The 22,719-nt window shown below is 37.7% G+C and overlaps 1 protein-coding gene across 2 annotated transcripts in view; it reads left to right on the forward strand.

Moving 5' to 3' along the window:
• pip (heparan sulfate 2-O-sulfotransferase pipe) overlaps nucleotides 1-22,719 on the forward strand; it is a 101,517-nt gene that overhangs the window by 70,371 nt on the left and 8,427 nt on the right. For both annotated transcript variants that reach the window (XM_067100164.1, XM_067100170.1), the window contains exons 2-3: nucleotides 15,237-15,370; nucleotides 20,405-20,550. In XM_067100164.1, the coding sequence (XP_066956265.1) occupies nucleotides 15,237-15,370; nucleotides 20,405-20,550 (280 nt within the window). The remainder of the gene's footprint in view (nucleotides 1-15,236; nucleotides 15,371-20,404; nucleotides 20,551-22,719) is intronic.

Raw genomic sequence — 22,719 nt, forward strand, 5'->3', positions numbered from 1 at the left:
GTAATTTTTCACATTTTGTAAGTATTTTATAAGTAATTTTTCACACTTTGTAAGTAATTGTATTTTCACTTTTTGTAAGTAATTGTATTTTCACTTTTTGTAAGTAATTTATTTTTACATTCTATAAGTAACTGTATTTTCACATTTTATAAGTAATTTTTCTCATTTCATAGTAATATTTTTACGTTTTATAAGTAACTTTATTTTAACAGTTTATAAGTAATTTCATTGTCCACCAAAAATTATTTTTTCCTAATTTATTCAAGAAGCGAATAACCTTTCCGTGGCAATGGTACCTCATACTATTTTAAAATAATAATAATTATGCTGTTTAATAATTGAATTATTCGCACAGCAATGATGATATTGATATTGATGTTGATGGTGAATATCGTTAAAGGAAATGATGTTAAATATAATGTTAATCATCCATAATCAAGCAAAGTACCGCAACTACCCCCGATGTGATGGTGTTCCAGTCATTAGCTCTTCCGGTTAACTTTTTTAGTAAGAATTTTTTGTTTCAACCACGAGCATGATTTTGCGGAATTTTTTTTTATGCCCGGCTGGGTTTTTTTTTTTCAATACTATCATTACATGTGGTTTTTATTCTTATTATTTCCGCCCAAGAGGTTGTTTTTGGTTAGGTTCATTTGTCTATATGTTAGCTGGATCACGCAAAAAAGGCGACGTGAATTTATAGGAAAATTTGACCCAAGGCAGCCCTTGTGACTGGCAACGGGTGTTTATATTCTGGCAGAAAGAGGAGGGCAACTTTTTGGGAGAAGGGACCTTTTTGGCAGAAAAAGGAGTGCAACTTTTTGGGAGAAGGGACCTTTTTGGCAGAAAAAGGAGTGCAAGTTTTTGGGAGAAGGGACCTTTTTGGCAGAAAAGGGAGTGCAACTTTTTGGGAGAAGGGACCTTTTTGGCAGAAAAGGGAGTGCAGTTTTTTTGGGAGAAGGGACTTTTTGGCAGAAAAAAAGGAGTGCAACTTTTGGGAGAAGGGACTTTTTGGCAGAAAAAGGAGTGCAACTTTTGGGAGAAGGGACCTTTTGGCAGAAAAGGAGTGCAACTTTTTGGGAGAAGGGACCTTTTTTTGGCAGAAAAAGGAGTGCAACTTTTGGGAGAAGGGACCTTTTGGCAGAAAAGGGAGTGCAACTTTTGGGAGAAGGGACCTTTTGGCAGAAAAGGAGTGCAAGTTTTTGGGAGAAGGGACCTTTTTGGCAGAAAAGGGAGTGCAACTTTTGGGAGAAGGGACCTTTTGGCAGAAAAGGGAGTGCAACTTTTTTGGAAGAAGGGACCTTTTTTTGGGAGAAGGGACCTTTTGGCAGCAAAAAAGGAGTGCAACTTTTTGGGAGAGAAGGGGCTTTTTGGCAGAAAAAGGAGTGCAACTTTTTGGGAGAAGGGACCTTTTTGGCAGAAAAGGGAGTGCAACTTTTTGGGAGAAGGGACGTTTTTGGCAGAAAAGGGAGTGCAAATTTTTGGGAGAAGGGACCTTTTTGGCAGAAAAGGGAGTGCAACTTTTTGGGAGAAGGGACCTTTTTGGCAGAAAAGGGAGTGCAACTTTTTGGGAGAAGGGACGTTTTTTTGGCAGAGTGCAAAAAGGACATTTTTGCAAAGGGAGTGCAACTTTTTGGGAGAAGGGACCTTTTGGCAGAAAAAAGGAGTGCAACTTTTTGGGAGAAGGGACCTTTTGGCAGAAAAGGGAGTGCAAGAGTTTTTGGGAGAAGGGACCTTTTTGGCAGAAAAGGGATTGCAACGTTTTGGGAGAAGGGACCTTTTTGGCAGAAAAGGGAGTGCAACTTTTTGGGAGAAGGGACCTTTTTGGCAGAAAAGGGAGTGCAACTTTTTGGGAGAAGGGACCTTTCTAACAGAAAAAGGAGTGCAACTTTTTGGGAGAAGGGACCTTTTGGCAGAAAAAGGAGTGCAAGTTTTTTGGAGAAGGGACCTTTTTGGCAGAAAAAGGAGTGCAAATTTTTGGGAGAAGGGACCGTTTTGGCAGAAAAGGGAGTGCAAGTTTTTGGGAGAAGGGACCTTTTTGGCAGAAAAGGGAGTGCAACTTTTTGGGAGAAGGGACCTTTTTGGCAGTTTTGGGAGAAAAGGAGTGCAAGTTTTGGGAGAAGGGACTTTTTTTGGCAGAAAAGGATTGCAACTTTTGGGAGAAGGAGCCTTTTAGCAGAAAAAGGAGTGCAAGTTTTTGGGAGAAGGGACCTTTTTTCGGCAGAAAAAGGAGTGCAAGTTTTTTGGAGAAGGGACCTTTTTGGCAGAGAAGGGAGTGCAAGTTTTTGGGAGAAGGGACCTTTTGCCTTTTGAGGCTGGATTGCTTCGTCTTGTTGCAAATGTTCTAGGCTTAAGAAACCCTTGTCTCTATCACCATAACAGTATACTATAGTAACCAAATTGAATAGTTGCTTTTGAAAAAAAAAAAAAAAGTCTGACGGAGTTTGTCTCTTCTTTATACACAACATTTCGTTTTGGTCCAGACGACAGAAGAAGAGAGAGAAAGAAAATGGGGACGAGGTTAAGAGAGAGAGAATGGGGACGGGTTATGAAATGACATCGTTTTGTGAACATTCCTACTGCAAAATGCCTTGTTTAACTCTCCTTACAGAGATGGGTCTCTGTGGTGTAAAAACGCGGTCTGGAATACGTGAGAAGATAAATATCGACGTAAAAATCATTTATGTCTTCCGTAACTACTAATGAGCATGGAAAAAGTCAACAGCAAATGCATAACTTGAAATTGCCTCTGGTTTTTCTTGGGAATTTTCACGATCTGCCACTTTTACATTTAGCAGTTGCTCAAGTCTTAAGTGGTGTTTTTTGAGTCAATCGTTAGGCGTCAGTCTATTGCTCTTTGACGGCTTATCTAAGGGGTGGGAGGTTAGTTAGGCTCAGTTAATTTTATGTCATCCCCATACATTAAGTCTAACTTATTTTATATCAGCCTTTAATGTTATATCCGGTAGCTTTTGTGTCATCTCTATCATTAAGTCTAAATACTATTATAGCGCCATTATACATATACTTTACAATACAATGAGCCCAGCATGATATTAAAGATATAAATAGATTACGTCACATTTACAATAGAGTTCTCAGCCCTCAGAAGAGTTTCTCCACCGCCTTTGAATAGTAAGTCATCTATACACCTGCTGTATTTATTAGCGAGACCTCAGCTGCAATCGCATACTATATTTGTCTTGGTCGAGACAAAGAATCAAAATGCCTCGGGTTTGACATGAAATGAAAATGTGGAGTAATAAATCAGGTTTGAGGGGAAGGAGGAGGGAGAAGAGGAGGAGCTAGGCTGAGAATTACTATCAAGGACCGTTCATCTTTGCGGAACGTGTTTTTATCTGTTTTTCCGGCGATGGGATGATTAAAAGAAAGGAAACGAGTTCTCTCTCTCTCTCTCTCTCTCTCTCTCTCTCTCTCTCTCTCTCTCTCTCTCTCTCTCTCTTTCGTGCGCCTTTGTTCACTCGTAAGATATATCATCATTGTCAATTGAAAGCTTTCACCTCTGTCGTAAAAAAAGTACCTGGATCATCTCTGTCTATATTGTTTTTGTAACATCAGTGGGAGCAGAGAACGCAGCTTACGACTGGGGAGAGCTTGTGTCCGTGTTGCGGAACGCTGTGAATATATCAAGGCAAAATGCTTTATAACGTTCACCATTTTGTAAATGTGACCGGCAACAAAGCGACCGATAATAGCTTGCATTACGAGCAACTTTGATACAAATTAATCTGTTCCTTCATTGTTTTCCCCCCTAACGATTTCCCTCCTGCTTTCTTATATACCTCTCCAGGAGCATTCTTGACCTCATTGCTTCCAGGATGAGTTCTTAAAAGTTTCTTGTTCAGTGCAAAGTTTAGGTCACTTCCTTAACAGAGCTTTCGGGTCGCTCAGGCTTATCTGAGTCAGTCATTTGTCAGAACTTTTGTATTTTATCCCTAATATTTCATCATTTCTTTCATATGGGAGGTTTAATTTCATTAATGTTCCCTGCAGGCTTTTTTCATATGAATAGTTTTGATCTTTTGTAAAATAACGCTGATAATGGTATTGTTCCGACCGTTTGCACATAACGAGGTAATGTTTGCAATCGTTTACGCTCTAATATCCTGACATTTTTTATAAGTCAGAACTTTATTTCTTAGCTTATGAATTTTTTCTTCTTACTGTAGAGACATTTTCCCAGTACGGGGGTAGTGCCATCAGTACATCTCATGCGGTCCAATGTAGGCATTACTTAAGGTTCTTTGAAGCGTCCTTTCGGCCCCTAGCTGCAACCTCTTTCATTCCTTTTACTGTACCTCCGTTCATATTCTCTTTGTTCCATCTTACTATCCACTCTCTCCTAACAATTGATTCATAGTGCAACTGCGAGGTTTTCCTCCTGTTACACCTTTCAAACTTTTTCACAGTCAATTTCCGTTTCAGCTCTGAATGGCTCTAGTTGCCCCAGTGCTTGGCGTGTATGCCAAAATCTATAAACCGATATGTAGAGACATTCTGCCTGCAACCCAACTTTCCCATTGCCTTTGGAAAACCTCATGTACCTCTTTTATTAATTTCATTACACTTCCCAGTATTTCTCAGGTTTCCTGTCTTTCCCGTCACGTAAGAAGGTAGCCAACAGTTTCGGTGTGGGAATGACAGCCATCCGTCTTCACAGAAAAACGACTGGCTTGGTTAGTTCTGCAGTGTGTAGGTCTTCTTCTTCTTTACTGTTTACTTAGGGTCTCGTGATTGCATGCTTCATCAACTCTTGTTTGCGGAGGAAAGTTGATTCCTTTCTGAGACCAGTTGATTTTACTTCTTTCGATCGATCGCGATGATGATGATAATATGATGATTAGAAAAATGAAGTCCGCAGTAATATGCATGTAGTATATTGCCATATACAGGAAGCTTTATTTTTCTATTTAATATCACGAGAAAGTGATGCTATCAATTAATATGATGATGTTGGTGTGATTCTAATGATGGTTCTCTATAGAGTAATATTAAGAAGGTTAGGCATAATCATACTTGATAGGTAGGAGGGGTTAGGGTTATTTTGATTTTGATTCCTTTCTGGGATCAGTTGATTTTATCTTTTTTCGGTCGATCGTGATGATGATAATATGATGATTATGATGATGTTGGTGCGAGTCCAATGATGGTCCTTTATACAGTGATATTAAGAAGGTTAGGCCTAATCATACTTGATAGGTAGGAGGGGGGTAGAGTGATTTTGATTTTTTCATATGGAGATATTTATGTACTTTAATAATACTTGGAATATTTTAAGTAATTACTCAAGGGATTTATTTATTCATTTTGTAGGCTAATTACCATTGCTCTCTGTAAATGGATCCAGTGTGCTTGGATGAATCGGAGGAGATCATCGGGAATATTGTGCGACAAGAGGATTAGTGCAAGAGTAGAAGGAAGGTTTTATAAAAGTGTAGTTAGACCAGCGATGGTGTATAGGGCTGAGACGTGGTCAATAAAGGCGGCTCAAGAAAGGAAGTTGAAGGTGGCAGAGATGAGGATGTTGAGATGGGTTTGTGGAGTCACGAGACAGGATAGGATCAGACACGATTATATTAGAGGGACAGTCAGAGTGGTAGAAGTGTCAAAGAAGATTCAGCAAGGAAGATTGCAGTGGTTTGGTCATGTCATGCGGAGAGAGGAGGATCACGTGTGCAGAAGGGTCATGGACATGGAGGTTGTTGGGAGGAGGAGGAGGGCAAGGCCAAGATTCAGATGGAAAGATAACATAGCAAATGTCATGCGGGAAAAAGGGTTAAGAGAACAGGATACGCAAGACAGAAGAAGATGGAGAAGGCTTACACGGAACAGCGACCCCATATAGAGATGGGTAAAGGCTGAAGACAAAAAGAAGAGGATTGCTCTCTCTAAATGCATTTGGAGCCACTTCGTAAAGTTATGCAAAAACGAATCAGATGATACGCTGGTAAACAGTAGGTGTTTTGCGTATTTATTTATTATTATTATTATTATTATTATTATTATTATTATTATTATTATTATTCAAAACTGAAGTTACACGTTAATGCTCACAATATCTTATTTCTCCTCCGAAACGTTAATTTGACTTTATATAATTTTCAACAATTAGACAGTCGGAATTTGAAATACAGAAGTACCATGATGGGGGAACTCTAAACCAAATGGCCACCTGTGTTACCACCGGTAGAGTAACAGGAACTTTAAGGCAGCAAGAAAGTCTTCCAAAGCAGATAATACAATGTTTCATTACTGAAGTTTTCCGTTTCCGGTGAAAATTTGGTCTTCCCCAGCGCTTTCCCTTGATTGATATCTTACGGACAATACGTTCATCGTGTTCCTGGTACGTATATATATATATATATATATATATATATATATATATATATATATATATATATATATATATATATATATATATATATATATATATTACATTAATTACGATTTATAGGGACATTTGTGTATCCGTATAATCAAGTGATATTCAGATTTTGAATATTCAGTGTATAATTAACGAAGTTACGAAGTATGGTGACTTATGAGTAGCTTGTTCGTTTACATTGCAACTTGCTCTAGGGGCAAGATGGCGTGAGTCTTGACCGTCACAGGCCAGTACTGAACTCAAGAATGAGTGTGTCACCTCTATCATGTTCAGCTCTCTGGTTTTCCTCATCAGGTTATCATCATCATTTTATCTTCGTATTCGTTATAAGAACCGCAAACTGGCAAAGATGGGAACGACAGAAACGTGATGAAGCTGAGATAGAGTCTACAACCCTCTCTTCTGTGAACTTTTCAAACGGTCACATTTTTATCATAACCTTTGTGCGTTACTTGTAATAGCTTACCGCTCCTTGTCTGTGTTCTTTTCTATAATTTCTTCCATTATTTTAATCTAATAACTTCCTTTCTTTTTACTTTGACGGAAAAGATAGTGAAGACTTCGGCCTCAAGAGAAAATTTCCATCGCCAGTACCGTTCCGTTATGTTTTGGCGGGAAAAGAAACATTTGAAATTATTCGAGCGTTGAACGTTCAAAAAGAAAACAGTTATTTGCGCTTTCAATTGTTATAGCGTAGCAAGAAGGATTGATTTTGTAAACCAGTAATTGTGAGATACAGGAGATATATAGTATCATTTATGATCGTGTCATTGCTAGCTGTTCCCACATTTTTAAACAGGTTTATCGCTAATAATTTCAGCGTCAAATTCCGCTCCGGGAAATAGTTCTTTTTGACACGAAAAAAATATTTTACTGATTTGCAGCACAAAATGATTAACATCGGCCTTTGAAAGCATGTACTACGTAGCATTAAATAGTTAGGCTGTCCCGAAATTAAAATCGGTTGAAATAGCTGGCGGTGCTATTTTTGAGTTAATCAGGCCCCGCTGTCCTTTGATACCTACGCTCGGATGTGATGTTTATCGAACGTAGATCAAAAAGATTCTGGGCCGCTAAATGTTGAGCTGGATGTTTGATGCGATGTGTATGCTGTTCGGTTATCCAAAAAGCGTAATCAGACTGATATGTTTTGGTGCGTACGGCCGTTAAATTATATGTAACTAAAAATTAACATGGTATTTTTTTGTCGTTAATAGGCAAAATCTCTCTCTCTCTCTCTCTCTCTCTCTCTCTCTCTCTCTCTCTCTCTCTCTCTCTCTCTCTCTGTTTGTCTGCGTGAGAAGTGACTCATTTTAATTTATTTCAGCGTTATACCCCTATAGTGTTTTATACAGTGAAATGAAGAGAGAGAGAGAGAGAGAGAGAGAGAGAGAGAGAGAGAGAGAGAGAGAGAGAGAGTACTTCCCGGACCGTTACGACCGTGCAACCGACGAGAGATGTAGGTGAAGTGCTTTTGTTGTTCCTCTTTTGGCGAACGCTCCCCCGACGGGAATTAAAGCTCCCTTCGTTGACAGAGTTCAGAGAGGAAGAGAGAGAAAGAGAGCGAGACCTATTATTTGTGTGCACTGCACTCCTATGATTGCGAGGAACTGCTTGATTTTACAGTGGATTATATATGTACGATCATTTGTAGGTCTAGAACCTAAAAAAAAATGGTTCATTCAGAATAGGCCTATGATTTATCTAATTTTTATTATTATTATTATTATTATTATTATTATTATTATTATTATTATTATTATTATTATTATTATTATTATTATTATTAACAAAGGGAAAATCAAACACAAAAGTGAAATTCCCTTTTATGACTGTCTGTATTCTCTAATTCGACATATGTAAATTGCAAACGACTTCTGCTCAGTATTATTCTGACGCCGCTCAAAATAATTTCCTTTATAGCCTTTTGTTTGCATTCTTTCGTCTTAAACAAATGTCTTGAATCGAGACGGTGCTTTTGTTTTCCCCAACATACCAAGTCATACAGAATATTCGGTGGAAATAGAAAGCGAAAGGATCTCCATTTTTCTTTTCAGTCCTCCCTTTGTATTAACTCTGGAAATACCATTACCGAGTGGGTGAGGGCTTATCGCTCTCCCCTCCCCCATCTCTCCGTTTCGGTAGTTGAGTCTACCTGTTCTACTCGGCAGATTCTTTTAATGGCGGCCAAAATACAGCCTTGTCATGGCTCTTCACCCGAAAATCGGGCTCGTAACCCAAATATGAGAGAAGAGGAGACACCTCAAGAAGCTCTCCAAGCCGCCAGACACGCGACGCTTCAGATTTTGCTGCTGAGTTTCCCTCCCAAAATTTTCTCTCAGGTTTATAATATTATATATATATATATATATATATATATATATATATATATGTATATATATATATATATATATATATATATATATATATATATAATAATAATACACACACACACACATATATATATATTTGTTAGAGCGGATAATGCTTTAAATGGGATTATTTCAGGTTTTATGATCACTCGTCGTATTTTTAATGTTTTAAACTGTATCATTTTTCTAATTTTATAGAAAAAGACTATTTGTAGCATGAAGTTTTTGTTCAACGCATTTATTATTATTATTATTATTATTATTATTATTATTATTATTTGTATAATGTTTGGGGAGTGATATTTTCATGATAGGCCAGGCATGGGAGGTTTGTTTTTTAATTCAAATATTATAAAACAAGAAACGCCCTTATTGAAAGCTTGATTGACCGTAAAATTGCAATAGAGTATTATATTCTTTTTCGTCTTTCTAGAAAAATTTTAGTTAAACATATTCAAGGAATAAATTGTCGACTCTAATGGCATCTTTTGTATGCATTTATACCATAAACAACTTTACTCAAGATCTTTGGTTGCCAGTTGAGACGAAACTGAAATGCCTTATAGGCTTATGGGCTTATAGGCCTATTCTTTCAACTCTACCCTGCCCATACTGTAGGTCTGCTGGGTTGTTTCAGTTTCGACCTAATATCTTTGGTAATTTATTGGTAATCAAAGAAAACTGATTTATCAGTAAATTGACCAAACGCTCTTGATTTTCCCAAGGCTGTAATTATGAGGTTTGTCGCTGACTTAGTCTAACAGTTTTTTGCGCTGTTTAAAAGGAGTAACTCTTCTTTTTCCCTCTGGTAAGATCGGAGCTCTTGTACCTATTTTAATTTTTTTCAACCACCTAGATATAAACGATATACAGTATAATATTAACTGTTCTTACGCTTATTCTTACATAGGAAAGTGCTGTTGAGTTCAGTTTTCCCGTGCTTAATGATTTTCTCGATAGATACCTTTTTTGGATGGAGTCTTTAAAATTAATCCAATTGAAATGTTCTGACAGGTATGATGGGAGTGCCTGTAAGGTTGCAGTCTTTATAATAAGCTCTCTCGCCTGTTTTTCTGGGGTGTTTGAAGAAATTTGCACATTTCAATAAGCTTTGGATGTCTGCACCGTGGTGCAGTTAGCTGCAGTAAAAAAAAAAAACTGCTCTTGAGAACTGACACATCCATATGTATACGTGTGTTCATCTATATCTTTGATAAATAATACCTTCGCTCGAGTATTAATCGTCATCATTTGGCCGCGGACTTGATTTATTATTCGAATCATGTCTAATCAGATGATTTAGTAAGTTTCTTAGTATCCTAGGAAGCGTCCGACTCTTCGAATCGTATGACGTTGGTATCATCACCGAGTGTTGCCTTGTGTGTGAATGAGGCTCTTCGTACGTTGTCTTGTTTTTGTACGTACTTTGAATATATACATATATATATATATATATATATATATATATATATATATATATATATATATATATATATATATATATATATATATATAATGTGGCTGCAACGTGCAATAGTGTTTTTGTCTTCATAGTGCACTGTTAGATAACAGAAAAAAGGCATTCGTATATATATATGTATATATATATATATATATATATATATATATATATATATATATATATATATATATATATATATATATTGTGTGTGTATTCTGTACAATAATTAAATATCTGCAAACAATTCGTTTTTGTCCAGTTTATCTGAGGCAAGCGCGACTAAGATATTCTGGATTTGGACAACCAAATTAGATGTATTCTGTCCTAAAATGATGGAATGTCCATGTTGCTAGATTCATCTTTCCTGTCAGCTTAATCATGTATGGCCCATCGCTTCCTGTGTCGTTAGGCCTATCTTTTGTTTTCTCTCCCCATTTTTTATTATTAATTTTTACGTCTTGCTTTGGCCAGAAAAAGGGCATTTTGGTTGTCCATTCCATCCCGTAAGCGTATTCGTAAAACATGGGACCTCTCTTTGCAGTGGTATGAACATAATAGCAGCAAGTCTGAGCCAATGTCCAACGATATGTTCAGTGTCTCGTTCCATGTAACTGTATCATGTGATCAGACCCTCTTTTATCGACGTTCCACTACAAATATCGGTTAAAAAGGCAAAGTCATTATTATTTCCACTTTTTCTCTCTACAGTGAAGACAGATTAGAATTGATTTGTCTGACCCGGATTTCCTTTCCACAGCTAGGAAATCTCCGATACTACTGGCCTGAGCTGAATGATTGGCGCCATTTGAATGGCTTCCACTTTCCACATCCTCTTTGTCATATACGGTAGCTCTTGATTTTGTAGTCCTCCACTGGCTATCATTTTTCACGAGATGTTTCTGTATTGTCTACCATTTTTCTCACCTGAGCTTAGATTAAGCTTGTTATTTTAGTATACTGAAATGAATACATCCCCTCTCCACCCGTGACACGAGTTTCTTGACCATTTTATTCATTTGGGTGTGGCTGTGTCGGCCTTCAGACTGAATTATCTCATTTTTCTCTCGCACTGAGAATTTTTAATCATTTGCACTACCCTTATTTGGTTTTCCTGTCTTGAAGTTTTTTTATCAAATAATTTTGATAGTTACGAAATGTCTCTGGCAAGAATTTAAAGACCTAAATATTTAGAATTTAGTTTAGCATAGTGCTCCAGTAGCTATTCAAAACAACTCTGAACTGTAGTTGATAAATGAAAATAATGACTTGCATATTTTACCGAATGATGGCCGATAGGACTCCAAAAAACGATGATACACTGTAGACATGTCAGTTTGGTCACCGGCAGTGAAAGTGACTCAAAACACTCTTTTCCATCGTCATTGAAACAATGAAATAACACTTTCTATTTCTTACAGCGGCCTATACTGCAGAGCGCTCTCAATCGGAAGTGTTTTCTTTAATTATTTTTAAGGAGTTCCATTAACGGAAACGCGCAGTAGTTTCTAGATTATTACAGTCAGCATACACTTAATTTAAGTACTTCCCGTTCTTTTTCCTGGTGTCGTTTTTGTGTTTTATTATAAAGAGCGCTGCGTTAGCCTTTCCAGTTTGACATACTGTATATATATGGACTGCGGCGATTTTTCCGTATTTTCTGATGGAGCTAAAATTTTAAGTAAAGTTTATTTACGTTGGGATTCTTTTTGGTAGGCCAAATGATATATATATATATATATATATATATATATATATATATATATATATATATATATATATATATATTATGACTGAATACGAAATGCAAGGACGAAAAGCACCATAAGAGATTGAAGTTAATAAACAAATAAATTAACAAATAAGGAAACAAATCCGGGTGAAAACTGCATTTGTTGTTAACCATGTAAGACCAGATGAAATCTCGCGTTAGACTTGCGAGATGAAATCAGTGATATAAATAGAAATCATTTCATTCCAGTGAAGCTTGCTGGGAAAGGTGTAGACCCAGCTGAAATTTGACTATTATTTTGTCAAGCCTAACTTCCGGAAACCAAGCATTATTGCCAAAAGCTCTGAAAAAGATCATTGTTACGTTCATTGATATTATTCTCTGATTTGCTCCCTTTTACATCAGCGTGTTCTTTGAGGCAAACTAAAAATATTTTTTTCCTGGGAGTACCTACTGTTTCTGTATTCATTGCCAGTCGTCTGCAAGCATCCTGTGGATTGCGTATGCAGTTCACACGAGCGACTGTTCCTGTATAGTCCGCCCGTTACAAGAGACTTTGAATAGAACCTTAGGCTGAGACTCTGGTCAGGCCACCACACCAGGTCTGTTGGTATCCGTACAGTTATAGCTGTGCAGAAAACGCTCAGAGTGCGCGCGTTCACCTATTTGTTCTCAAAGGCAGATGTATACTTTGGTGTTTGCTGGTGTTCGTACAGTTATGCCTATTAAGCAATTTGAATAAGTATGCGATTCAGTGGTATGCATATGTCTCATAGCCGGAAACACGGCTTGTTTTATATGTGGGCGATAGCTAAAGGAGACTAATTTTCTGGGCCACCCAGAATTCGCATGAGACAGCTGTTCAAAATGAAACTGTAAGAAAGGCTTTTAAATAATAATCATGAATTTTAATCTTCGTAAAACTACTAGTTTTGTTTATAGTTAGAATGATTTTAGTTTTATTGGATAAGAATTAGGGAAATTTAAATCTATGAATGCACCTTTCTTGTTAAATAACATTAAATTTCGAGGATATGTTGGGGGAAATATAAAATTAATAATAGTTTCGAGGTTTTGCTGTTTTCCGCGACAGACAAATATTTTATATTGATGTATGAGTGTGTGTATATATATGTGTGTGTGTAGATATACAGTATGTATATGTAAATATATATATATATATATATATATATATATATATATATATTTATATATAAATATATAAATATTACTATTTATATGTATATATATGCGCGTGTGTGTGTGTGTAGTTCAGCCTTTTGTATTAGCATATGGTTAATATAATATCGTGGTATTTTAGTCTGCTTACGAACGTAATAAAGACATTATTGTTTTTATACCGTTTATTTTTTTTTTTTATATCAAGCAAGAGTTGGCAGGAAGTGTTACACCCTGGATCCCGCCATTTCAATTGATTAAATGCTCCTTATTTATTCTGGTGCCACACATTTTAAAGTATTTTTTTCCACACGGTAACAGTTCCTATTGTTAAGGGGAACGGGACTTTAAAGTTCTAACGGTTGAAGGAACAGTCAAGAAATTAAGGTACAAAACCTTTTTCTACGTCGGCCATATTTGAAAGGAACGTAAGCTCTTGTAGGACTGGGTAAATAGGGCACACACACACAGAGAGAGAGAGAGAGAGAGAGAGAGAGAGAGAGAGAGAGAGAGAGAGAGAGAGAGAGAGAGAGAGAGAGAGAGTTTAATATGGTAACTCCATCGCCTTTGTCAAGAAGCCTTTTTCAAGCTAAAATTGAAGGCAAATTTTTTTCAAGCTAAAATTGAAGGCAAATTTTGGGTGCATGTGTGAGAGAGAGAGAGAGAGAGAGAGAGAGAGAGAGAGAGAGAGAGCGAGAGTTTACTATATAACTTCATTGCCTTCGGCAAGAAACCTTTTCCGAGTTAAAATTTAAGACATTTGAAGAAGAGAGAGAGAGAGAGAGAGAGAGAGAGAGAGAGAGAGAGAGTTTACTATATAGAGAAAGGGAGAGAGAGTTTACTATATAAACTTCATCGCTTTTGACAAGAAACCTTTTCCGAGTTAAAAATTTAAGACATTTGAAGGGGAGAGAGAGAGAGAGAGAGTTTACCAGATAGATTGTGTCGCCCTCATTAAGAAACCTTTTTCCGAGGTCTTTTCAAAAATATCTTTCTTTTCTCCTTCCAACCGATTCCTCCTAGCCTAGTTGTGTTTCTGTAGAGTCATCCTGATCACTGAATAAACAAATGTAAAAAAGGGGGTTCCCGTTCACGGCGACCTCTCTCTCTCTCTCTCTCTCTCTCTCTCTCTCTCTCTCTCTCTCTCTCTCTCTCTCTCTCTCTCCCGAAATAATGAGATGACGATACCTTTTGGACATTTTCTCTGTTGATAATGGAGTTACTGACGTGATAAATTGAGAGAGAGAGAGACCATTGCATCACCTGGGAGAAAGGAAAAAAATTAAAATTTTTACCTGTACATCTCTTGCTGACAGGAAGATTGCAGATGATAAGGTATTGTTCAAGACAATATAAGTTAAATTCGATGTTATTCGATGATAATGTTCAGTTAGGTAATCAACTAAGTGAATATTATGTTAAAAGAATAACTTGTTTTCTTCTTATTAAATAAGGAGAGAAATTAAAAGGAAAAGTGACTCAATCATTATATCCTAATGCAAAATTTTTGTGTGTGTGGTTTGTTTCATAGTTTTAAGAAGCACTTTTTAAATGACTGAAGAAAATTAATTTAAGCCTGTTTGAGAGAGAGAGAGAGAGAGAGAGAGAGAGAGAGAGAGAGAGAGAGAGAGAGAGAGAGAGAGAGAGAGAGAGAGAGAGAGAGAGGAAGTTTGATCAATAATCATGGTTAGGCATTGAAAGCATAATTGTTACAAGTCCATCAGTTGATGTGAATAGACCCTTTTAATATTCAGTTAGCCTGATTTTATAATATCTACATGACAGTATATTATCATTACGAGTCGATAATCTTACAATTCCTGATGTACTATGTGGGGAAAGAGGTCAAGAGGCATGACCTAATGTGACATACAAGGCATCATTTTTTGAGTTCCAATAAAAGCCTCTCGCAAAGCAAAGGCGATGGTTTAGATATGGCATCATATGATTTGATACTTTGTGAGAATACTATTAGAATTATATTTTAAAGATACTTGACATTTTTTATAGTACTAGTTTCCCCAACTAGAAATCCGTATAATGCATACTTGATTATTTTGATTAATGTTTTATGTTTTTTCCCTTCAGGGTGAGCGAATTACTGGCGCTTGTGAGCGTGACTTCCACGTGTATGCTGTTTCTACACACGAACAATCTACAGTCCCAGCTGGCTGTTTACACAAACCACCTGGATGATGCTACGCAACATCACTCAGCTGCCGGTAATTATTATTATTATTATTATTATTATTATTATTATTATTATTATTATTATTATTATTATTATTTTTGAAAGCGTTAGCTACACCAGCTATTGAGTTTATAAACTGCAGCTGTCATTTTCAGAGCTACGTGCTTTTAAAAGAGGGTCTTCTACCTATATTATTATTGTTATTATTATTATTATTATTATTATTATTATTATTATTATTATTATTATTATTATTATTATTATGAAATATCTTACAAAACAGTACATCACTTCCTCCCTCCATTATTTTCACGTAAATGGCATTCTTCTTCACTGTTAGGTGGCGCCATTTTCCAGGGCTGTGATATTGCAAATCTGCTCTAGTTCAAATCCGAAAGTCTCTTAATTTTTATATAGTTATCTTCGTCTGACACGACTAGCACAAATTCTCAGTTCATTTTAAATTCCACAGAAAGTGGTATTTATATTTAATTTTTTTTGGTATTTTATGTTCTGCGCATATAATCATCATCATAAATCTTCTCATCTACAGAAAAAGTCACTTGCTTTCCCTTTCATTCGATCTGCTGATTTTTGGGAGCATGACATAACCAGCAGAAATCGACGTTTTAGTTTTCTGAAAAGAAAACTATTGTGCCGGCTTTGTCTGTCCGTCCGCACTTTTTTCTGTCCGCACTTTTTCTGTCCGTCCTAAGATCATAAAAACTACTGAGGCTAGAGGGCTGCAAATTGGAATGTTAATCATCTACCCTCCAATCATCAAACCTACCAAATTGCAGCCCTCTAGCCTCCGTAGTTTTTATTTTATTTAAGGTTAAAGATAGCCATAATCGTGCTTCCGGCAACGATATAGGACAGGCCACCACGGCCGGCTGAGAGTTTCAATGGCCGCGGCTCATAGAGCATAATACCGAGACCACCGAAAGATAGATCTACTTTCGGTGGCCTTGATTATACACTATACAGAAAACTCGATTGCGCCGAGGAAACTTCGGCCCATTTTGTAGTTATTTTTTTTTTACTCTTCAGTTGCAACCTGAATGGGACTAACTTTTGCTTTGTTACCTGACAGGAATTGCTGTTCCGTTAATTCCTAATATTTTCCTCATTAGGCAGTTATGAATTTTCACTGATTATTTTGGAGGGGTTCGGTCTTAACAAATCAATAATTTTGTTAAGGGGAAGTTGGTAAATATCAGATTGTGGATTTTTTTAACACTTAGCACCCCAGATAAGCATGATTCTGGGTCTTCTTTGCACGGCGTTTTCCTACTGAATTGAGTGCCGAGTCATCTTCACTCATTGAACCTCATTTCCATCAGGTTCATCATTAGACACAGTTAAAACCACCTTAGTCATCTGTTGTAATTCATCTCACCATAACTGTTATGAGTCATTCTGTTACAAGCCAGTGTAATTTAAGTCTATCTGAGTCAGTTAAAATACCTCCCTGTACTTTTATTCTGTACACCTACCCCGACTCCACCCACTCCAAAAAAAAAAAAAAAGGAAAAAACTTCCGTGGTTCACGAGCTAAGCGAATTATGCTCTTGTACTAAACTTCCCGCTTTTGTTGACCAGGGTTTTCCGTTATCCGTCTCTTGATAAGCCTTTTTTGTGTATATTGTTTCCTGCTGTCTTCCTTCCTATATTTTATCTGCGTATCTATCAGTATATATATATACACAGTATGTATGTATGTATGTGTATATATTTATTTTCTAAGCGGTCAGGATGCATTGAACAGAGGAAGGTGGAGAAGGCTGATAGGAAACAGCGAACCCCACATAGAAATGGGCAAAGCTGAGAACAAAGAATATACATTATATATATATATACATATATAATATGAGAACAAATAATATATATATATATATATATATATATATATATATATATATATATATATATATATATATATGTGTGTGTGTGTGTGTTTTGTTTCCTTGACCTTCATCAAATCAGTGCTTTTCCTGTAGAATCGGCGTATAATCATCTTATTAACTGTAACAATGCCTTACTTTCATTCAGACTGAATCAGAGGCATTTCCATAGTGGGTGAAGGCCTTGTATGATAATACTTCAGTTCCTTTTGTTAGTTGTTTCCGCTTCTTTATCTCATATGCGGGAGAATGCTATGACGTCATCTGAGACCTTATGCTTTTCCTAAGTTTTCAGAATGTATTTATATTTATTGGCGTCATTACGGTGATAAATTGTGAAGTTGAATAATTAAAGGAGTTTATTTATTAATTTCATTTATTTGTTTAATTTGAGCTAATCTAATGTAATTTTGTTTTATTTTGTTTTTGGCCAAGGATTTGTTATACCAACATTGAAAAGCAACCAGGAGCTTAGGCTGTTGTTAACTGCCTCCATAATGATCTGTTAAATCTGTAAACTGAAGAAGTTCCAAGGATTTACAATTGACTAATCAGAGAGAGAGAGAGAGAGAGAGGAATTGTTGTCATGCTTCCTCCATGTTTGAAGTACACAGGAAAACGTTTTTTTTTCTCTCTCTCCTTTGGCGATGAAAATTCTTTGGCAATTAGTGCAAGTCAAGAAGAAGAAAACCTTGCCGCCCTCGGTGGCGTGACTAATGGAACAACCCCCGTTTTCCTTTTGAAGAGTTTCACTCGGGCTTTTGTCACTAACCGACCAGAAGTCTCGGACTTCACTCGAGTCTCGAGATCTTCAGATGCAGTCTTTACCCGACTCTGGTCTTCACTTTGATGATGTTCCCGAGCGAAAGCTAAATGGACGTGAAACCTGCGCCTTGTTCTAGGCTTCCCGGAGTCAAGAATTCATTTCACTTTTATTGTGGATGTAGGCATAATCACCATTTCTCTTCGTTTATTGGTCTGTGGCCGGTTGATCCAGTGTTTGATTTCCTTGTTTCAAACAGATGGTTTAGTGCTGTCCTCATTAGGCTGTAAATACTTTCTCTCTCTCTCTCTCTCTCTCTCTCTCTCTCTCTCTCTCTCTCTCTCTCTCTCTCTCTCTCTCTCTCAAAAGTCTATTTTGTCGTCAGATGCCCTCTCTCAATATCTCTCTCTCTCTCTCCCCCACGAAAGCCTACTTGATTCGTCAGATGCTCTCTCTCTCTCTCTCTCTCTCTCTCTCTCTCTCTCTCTCTCTCTCTCTCTCTCTCTCAAAAGTCTATTTTGTCTCAGATCTCTCTCTCTCTCTCTCTCAAAAGCCTATTTTGTCGTCAGATGCTCTCTCCTCTCTCAATCTCTCTCTCTCTCTCTCTCCCCTCTCTCTCTCTCTTGATTTTGTCAGATGCCCTCTCTCAATATCTCTCTCTCTCCCCACGAAAGCCTCTCTCTCTCTCTCTCTCTCTCTCTCTCACGAACTCTCTCTCTCTCTCTTTCTCTCTCTCTCTCTCTCTCTCTCTCTCACGAACGAAAGTCTCTCTCTCTCTCTCTCTCTCTCTCTCTCTCTCTCTCTCTCTCTCTCTCTCTCTCTCTCACGAACGAAAGTCTACTTGATTCGTCAGATGCTCTCTCTCTCTCTCTCTCTCTCTCTCTCTCTCTCTCTCTCTCTCACACACACACACACACACACACACACACACACACACACACACACACACACAAAAGTCTAATTATTCGTCAGATGCTCCCACTCCATAAATTCGGTCACTTTCTCTTCCTCATCGAGTTTTTCTCTCTTTCTCTCATTGTCTTCTGTTATGCGTGCATTATTCATGCAAGCAATCATTAACCACAAGCGCTTTTGTGTGTATGACGGCGTCCTTCAAAATAAAAGATGATGTGTTATTATGTCTGCGATGTTGATGGGGATGGCCGTTTGTTTTGTCATTGCCCATTTTAGTTTTCTGTAAAAGAAAACTATTGTGCCGGCTTTGTCTGTCCGTCCGCACTTTGTTCTGTCCGCATTTTTTCTGTCCGCCCTCAGATCTTAAAAACTACTGAGGCTAGAGGGCTGCAAATTGGTATGTTGATCATGCACCCTCCAGTCATCAAACATACCAAATTGCAGCCCTCTAGCCGTAGTAGTTTTTATTTGATTTAAGGTTAAAGTTAGCCATAATCGTGCCTCTGGCAACGATATAGGATAGGCCACGACCGGCCCATGGTTAAAGTTTCATAGGCCGCGGCTCATACAGCATTATACCGAGGCCACCGAAAGATAGATCTATTTTCGGTGGCCTTGATTATACGCTGTAGTGGCTGTACAGAAAACTGGATTGCGCCGAAGTTTTCTTGGCGCATTTTTTACTTTTTAAATACGTGCGTTAAATCAATCGTTTTTTCAAGCGAACCTTCCTCTTGTGGCTGTTCTCTTTATCAGTTTCATAGTTTTGTTTTGTCATTACTAATCTCTCCTGAATCAAGACTGAGTGCAGAAATTACTCTGATGTGTGTGGAATTCTTTCCGTCTGGCTGAATTTGAAGAATGATCATATCATATCTTATTTGCATATCTTTTGGAACAGATTGAGAATTTAAAATGACAACATCTCAGCCATTGTTTTACCATACATTTTCCGCTCTAAGGTTTAAGTATTTCTTCACCCTACAGGAATCAGTATATTATAATTTACATTCGCTACTGGCATAATATACGGTCATATATTACTGTACATTCCCAGGCAAAACATCTACTCAGCTCTACTGACATTTATTTTACGAACACCTGTCCCCCGTAGCGGGGTAGTGCCGCCAGTGCACCTCATGCGGTTCACTGTAGGCATTACTTAAGGTTCATTGCAGCGTGCCTTCGGCCCCTAGCTGCAACCCATTTCGTTCCTTTTACTGTACCTCCTTTCATACTCTCTTTCTTCCACCTTACTTTCCACCCTCTCTTAACAACTGATTCATAGTGCAGCTGCGAGGTTTTCCTCCTCTTACACCTTTCAAACTTTTAACTGTCAATTTCCGTTTCAGCGCTGAATGGCCTCATAGGTCCCAGTGCTCGGCCTTTGGCTTAAATCCTCTATATATTCAATTCAGCGAACACCTGTCCAGTGCATAAACATACCTCACTTCTTTCTTCTTCTTCTTCTTCCTTCTGCCAGGATCTTACAGCAGGTACTGGAGTCGAGGGGACGGCAGCAGCGAAGGCGTCAGCAGCAACAGCAGAATCGGCAGCAGTGGGTCCAACGACGAGTCTCCAAGACACAAACCGAAGTTCGGAGGATATAACTTAGAAGAGTTCCGAAACGTAAGTCTTTCAAAGTCACTCGATGTTTCTTGTTCAGTCTTACCAAGATTGATCCTCACTTGGTAGTGTGGGATAGACTGTTACATTCAGTCGTCCTAGACATTGTGCAGTTGGGAATATAACTTTCATCTGACTATTCAGGTGACTTTCAAGGGAATAAGTGCGTTTAATTATGACTGTGGTTAACGATTAAGATAAGGTGTGTTTTCCTAACAAATCTGCGCAGCCCCGTAGGGGGTTAGTGCCGTCAGTGGGCCTCATGCGTTGCAGTGTAGGCATTACCTAATGTTGTTTGCAACGTCCATTCTTCAGGCCCCTAGCTGTAACCTCTTTCATTTCTTTTACTGTACCTCCATTCATATTCTCTTTCTTCTATCTTGTTTTCCGCCGTCTCCTAACAATTGATTCATGGCGTGCGACTGCAAGGTTTTCCTCCTGTTACACCTTTCAAACCTTTTTACTGTCAGTTTCCGTTTCAGCGTTGAATGACTTCATAGGTCCCAGCGCTTGGTCTTTGGCCTAAACTGTATATTCAATTCAGTTCAATCTGCGCAGAATTGGGATTATGTTAGTTAGGCTGCAGGGAAGTAAACAAACAAACAAAAAAAGAAAGGTATATATCTGGTTTAGCTCTGCTGAATAAAGATATAAGAGAATAATGCTCAAAGAAGAAATCCATATGCATGGTTTATGCAGTAAAAAAGAATTCGTTATTATTATTATAGGAAATAGCAAAAAAAGGACATTAATTCCTCAGTTAGCTTTCATAGAAGAGACTTCTATAATAAGTTATGTGTAACCTGAGCTGGTGTATCCCGTAGGGGGATAGTGCCGCAAGTGCACCTCACAAGGTGCACTGTAGGCATTACTAAAGGTTCTTTGGCAGCATCCCTTCTGCCCCTAGCTGCAACCTCTCTCATAACTTTTAATGTACCTCTGTTCATATTCTCTCTTCCATCTTGCTATCCACCCTCTCCTTACACTTGTTTCACGGTGCAACTGCGAAGTTTTCCTCTTGTTACGTCTTTAAAATCTTTTTACTCTCAGTGCTTGGCCTTTGGCCTAAATTCTATATTCCATTCCATTCCTATACCGAGATGGTCTATAATCAGAGGTAATTTTAAACACGAATGGCGATGCTATTGGTGTAAAAAACTTGTAAGTATATAAATCTTATTCTTCCAGTATTGGTCGTATTATCATCTCCCTTTCGGTAATCATGGAGGTCACGATGACCGTCATATTACGTTCACAAAAGTCAGGGTCGTCTCAGCCTGATAAAGGGAATATATTGTTACGAGATAGCCCGGAAGAAGCTTTTGTATGTGTGTATGGAGGTTGACCGTAATTATCATTCCTTTATATTGATAGGCGTAGGTAATGTTGAGTTCGAAATGCATCTCTTAGAGGCAATGTTTTTTTTTACTGGGCTTTGAATTGTAATTGTTAATATCAAGGTTTATGTGTATATGTCTTCTCAAGCAAAGACTCGGGAAAGACAGATTAGTCTTGGTACAAGAAATTTAGTCTTTTGGCTTTGAAAGCAGAAATGTGTTGAGTTCCCTGACTGCCAAAATTGAATAATAAATATGTAAGTGGTCTGCCTCATTGTTTTTAACTAGACTCTATTTTCCCTTTTCCATTCCTTTCAAACAAGCGTCATCTTATTGCACAGTTTAACGACCATATGTGAGCGTACGAAGCTAGGCACTGACACTTCTATTTTGCAGCCTCATTTTTGAGAATCTGATGACAGTGAATGTATTGTACATGAAAACCTTCTCTTTGTACATATGTTGTATGAATCATTGGCGCCATCAATCTTGACAGCTCATGGCGTGCGCATAAGTTATGCGGTCTAACACGCATCTCCTCCTGAAAGCTTCTCCACAATACCAGAGAGAGGCTTCTCTGACCTCTGGTCTCCAGAAACTTCAATCCTTGATTATATATATATATATATATATATATATATATATATATATATCTTCTTCTTCTTTTAACGTGCTTTTTTCCCATTTTTCATATGGGGTAAGCACGATGCCTTCTTTGAAGGACTTTGATTTGGCGTTGGGGTAGGCCTTAGCCTCGATCGGCTGCCCTGCCTGACATCGCTTAGACCCAGGTAGCAAATGTGTATATGTATTGTACCAAATTCCCAGCTCCCTT

Source organism: Macrobrachium rosenbergii, chromosome 4, assembly GCF_040412425.1.
Source record: "Macrobrachium rosenbergii isolate ZJJX-2024 chromosome 4, ASM4041242v1, whole genome shotgun sequence".
Classification (NCBI taxonomy): domain Eukaryota; kingdom Metazoa; phylum Arthropoda; class Malacostraca; order Decapoda; family Palaemonidae; genus Macrobrachium; species Macrobrachium rosenbergii.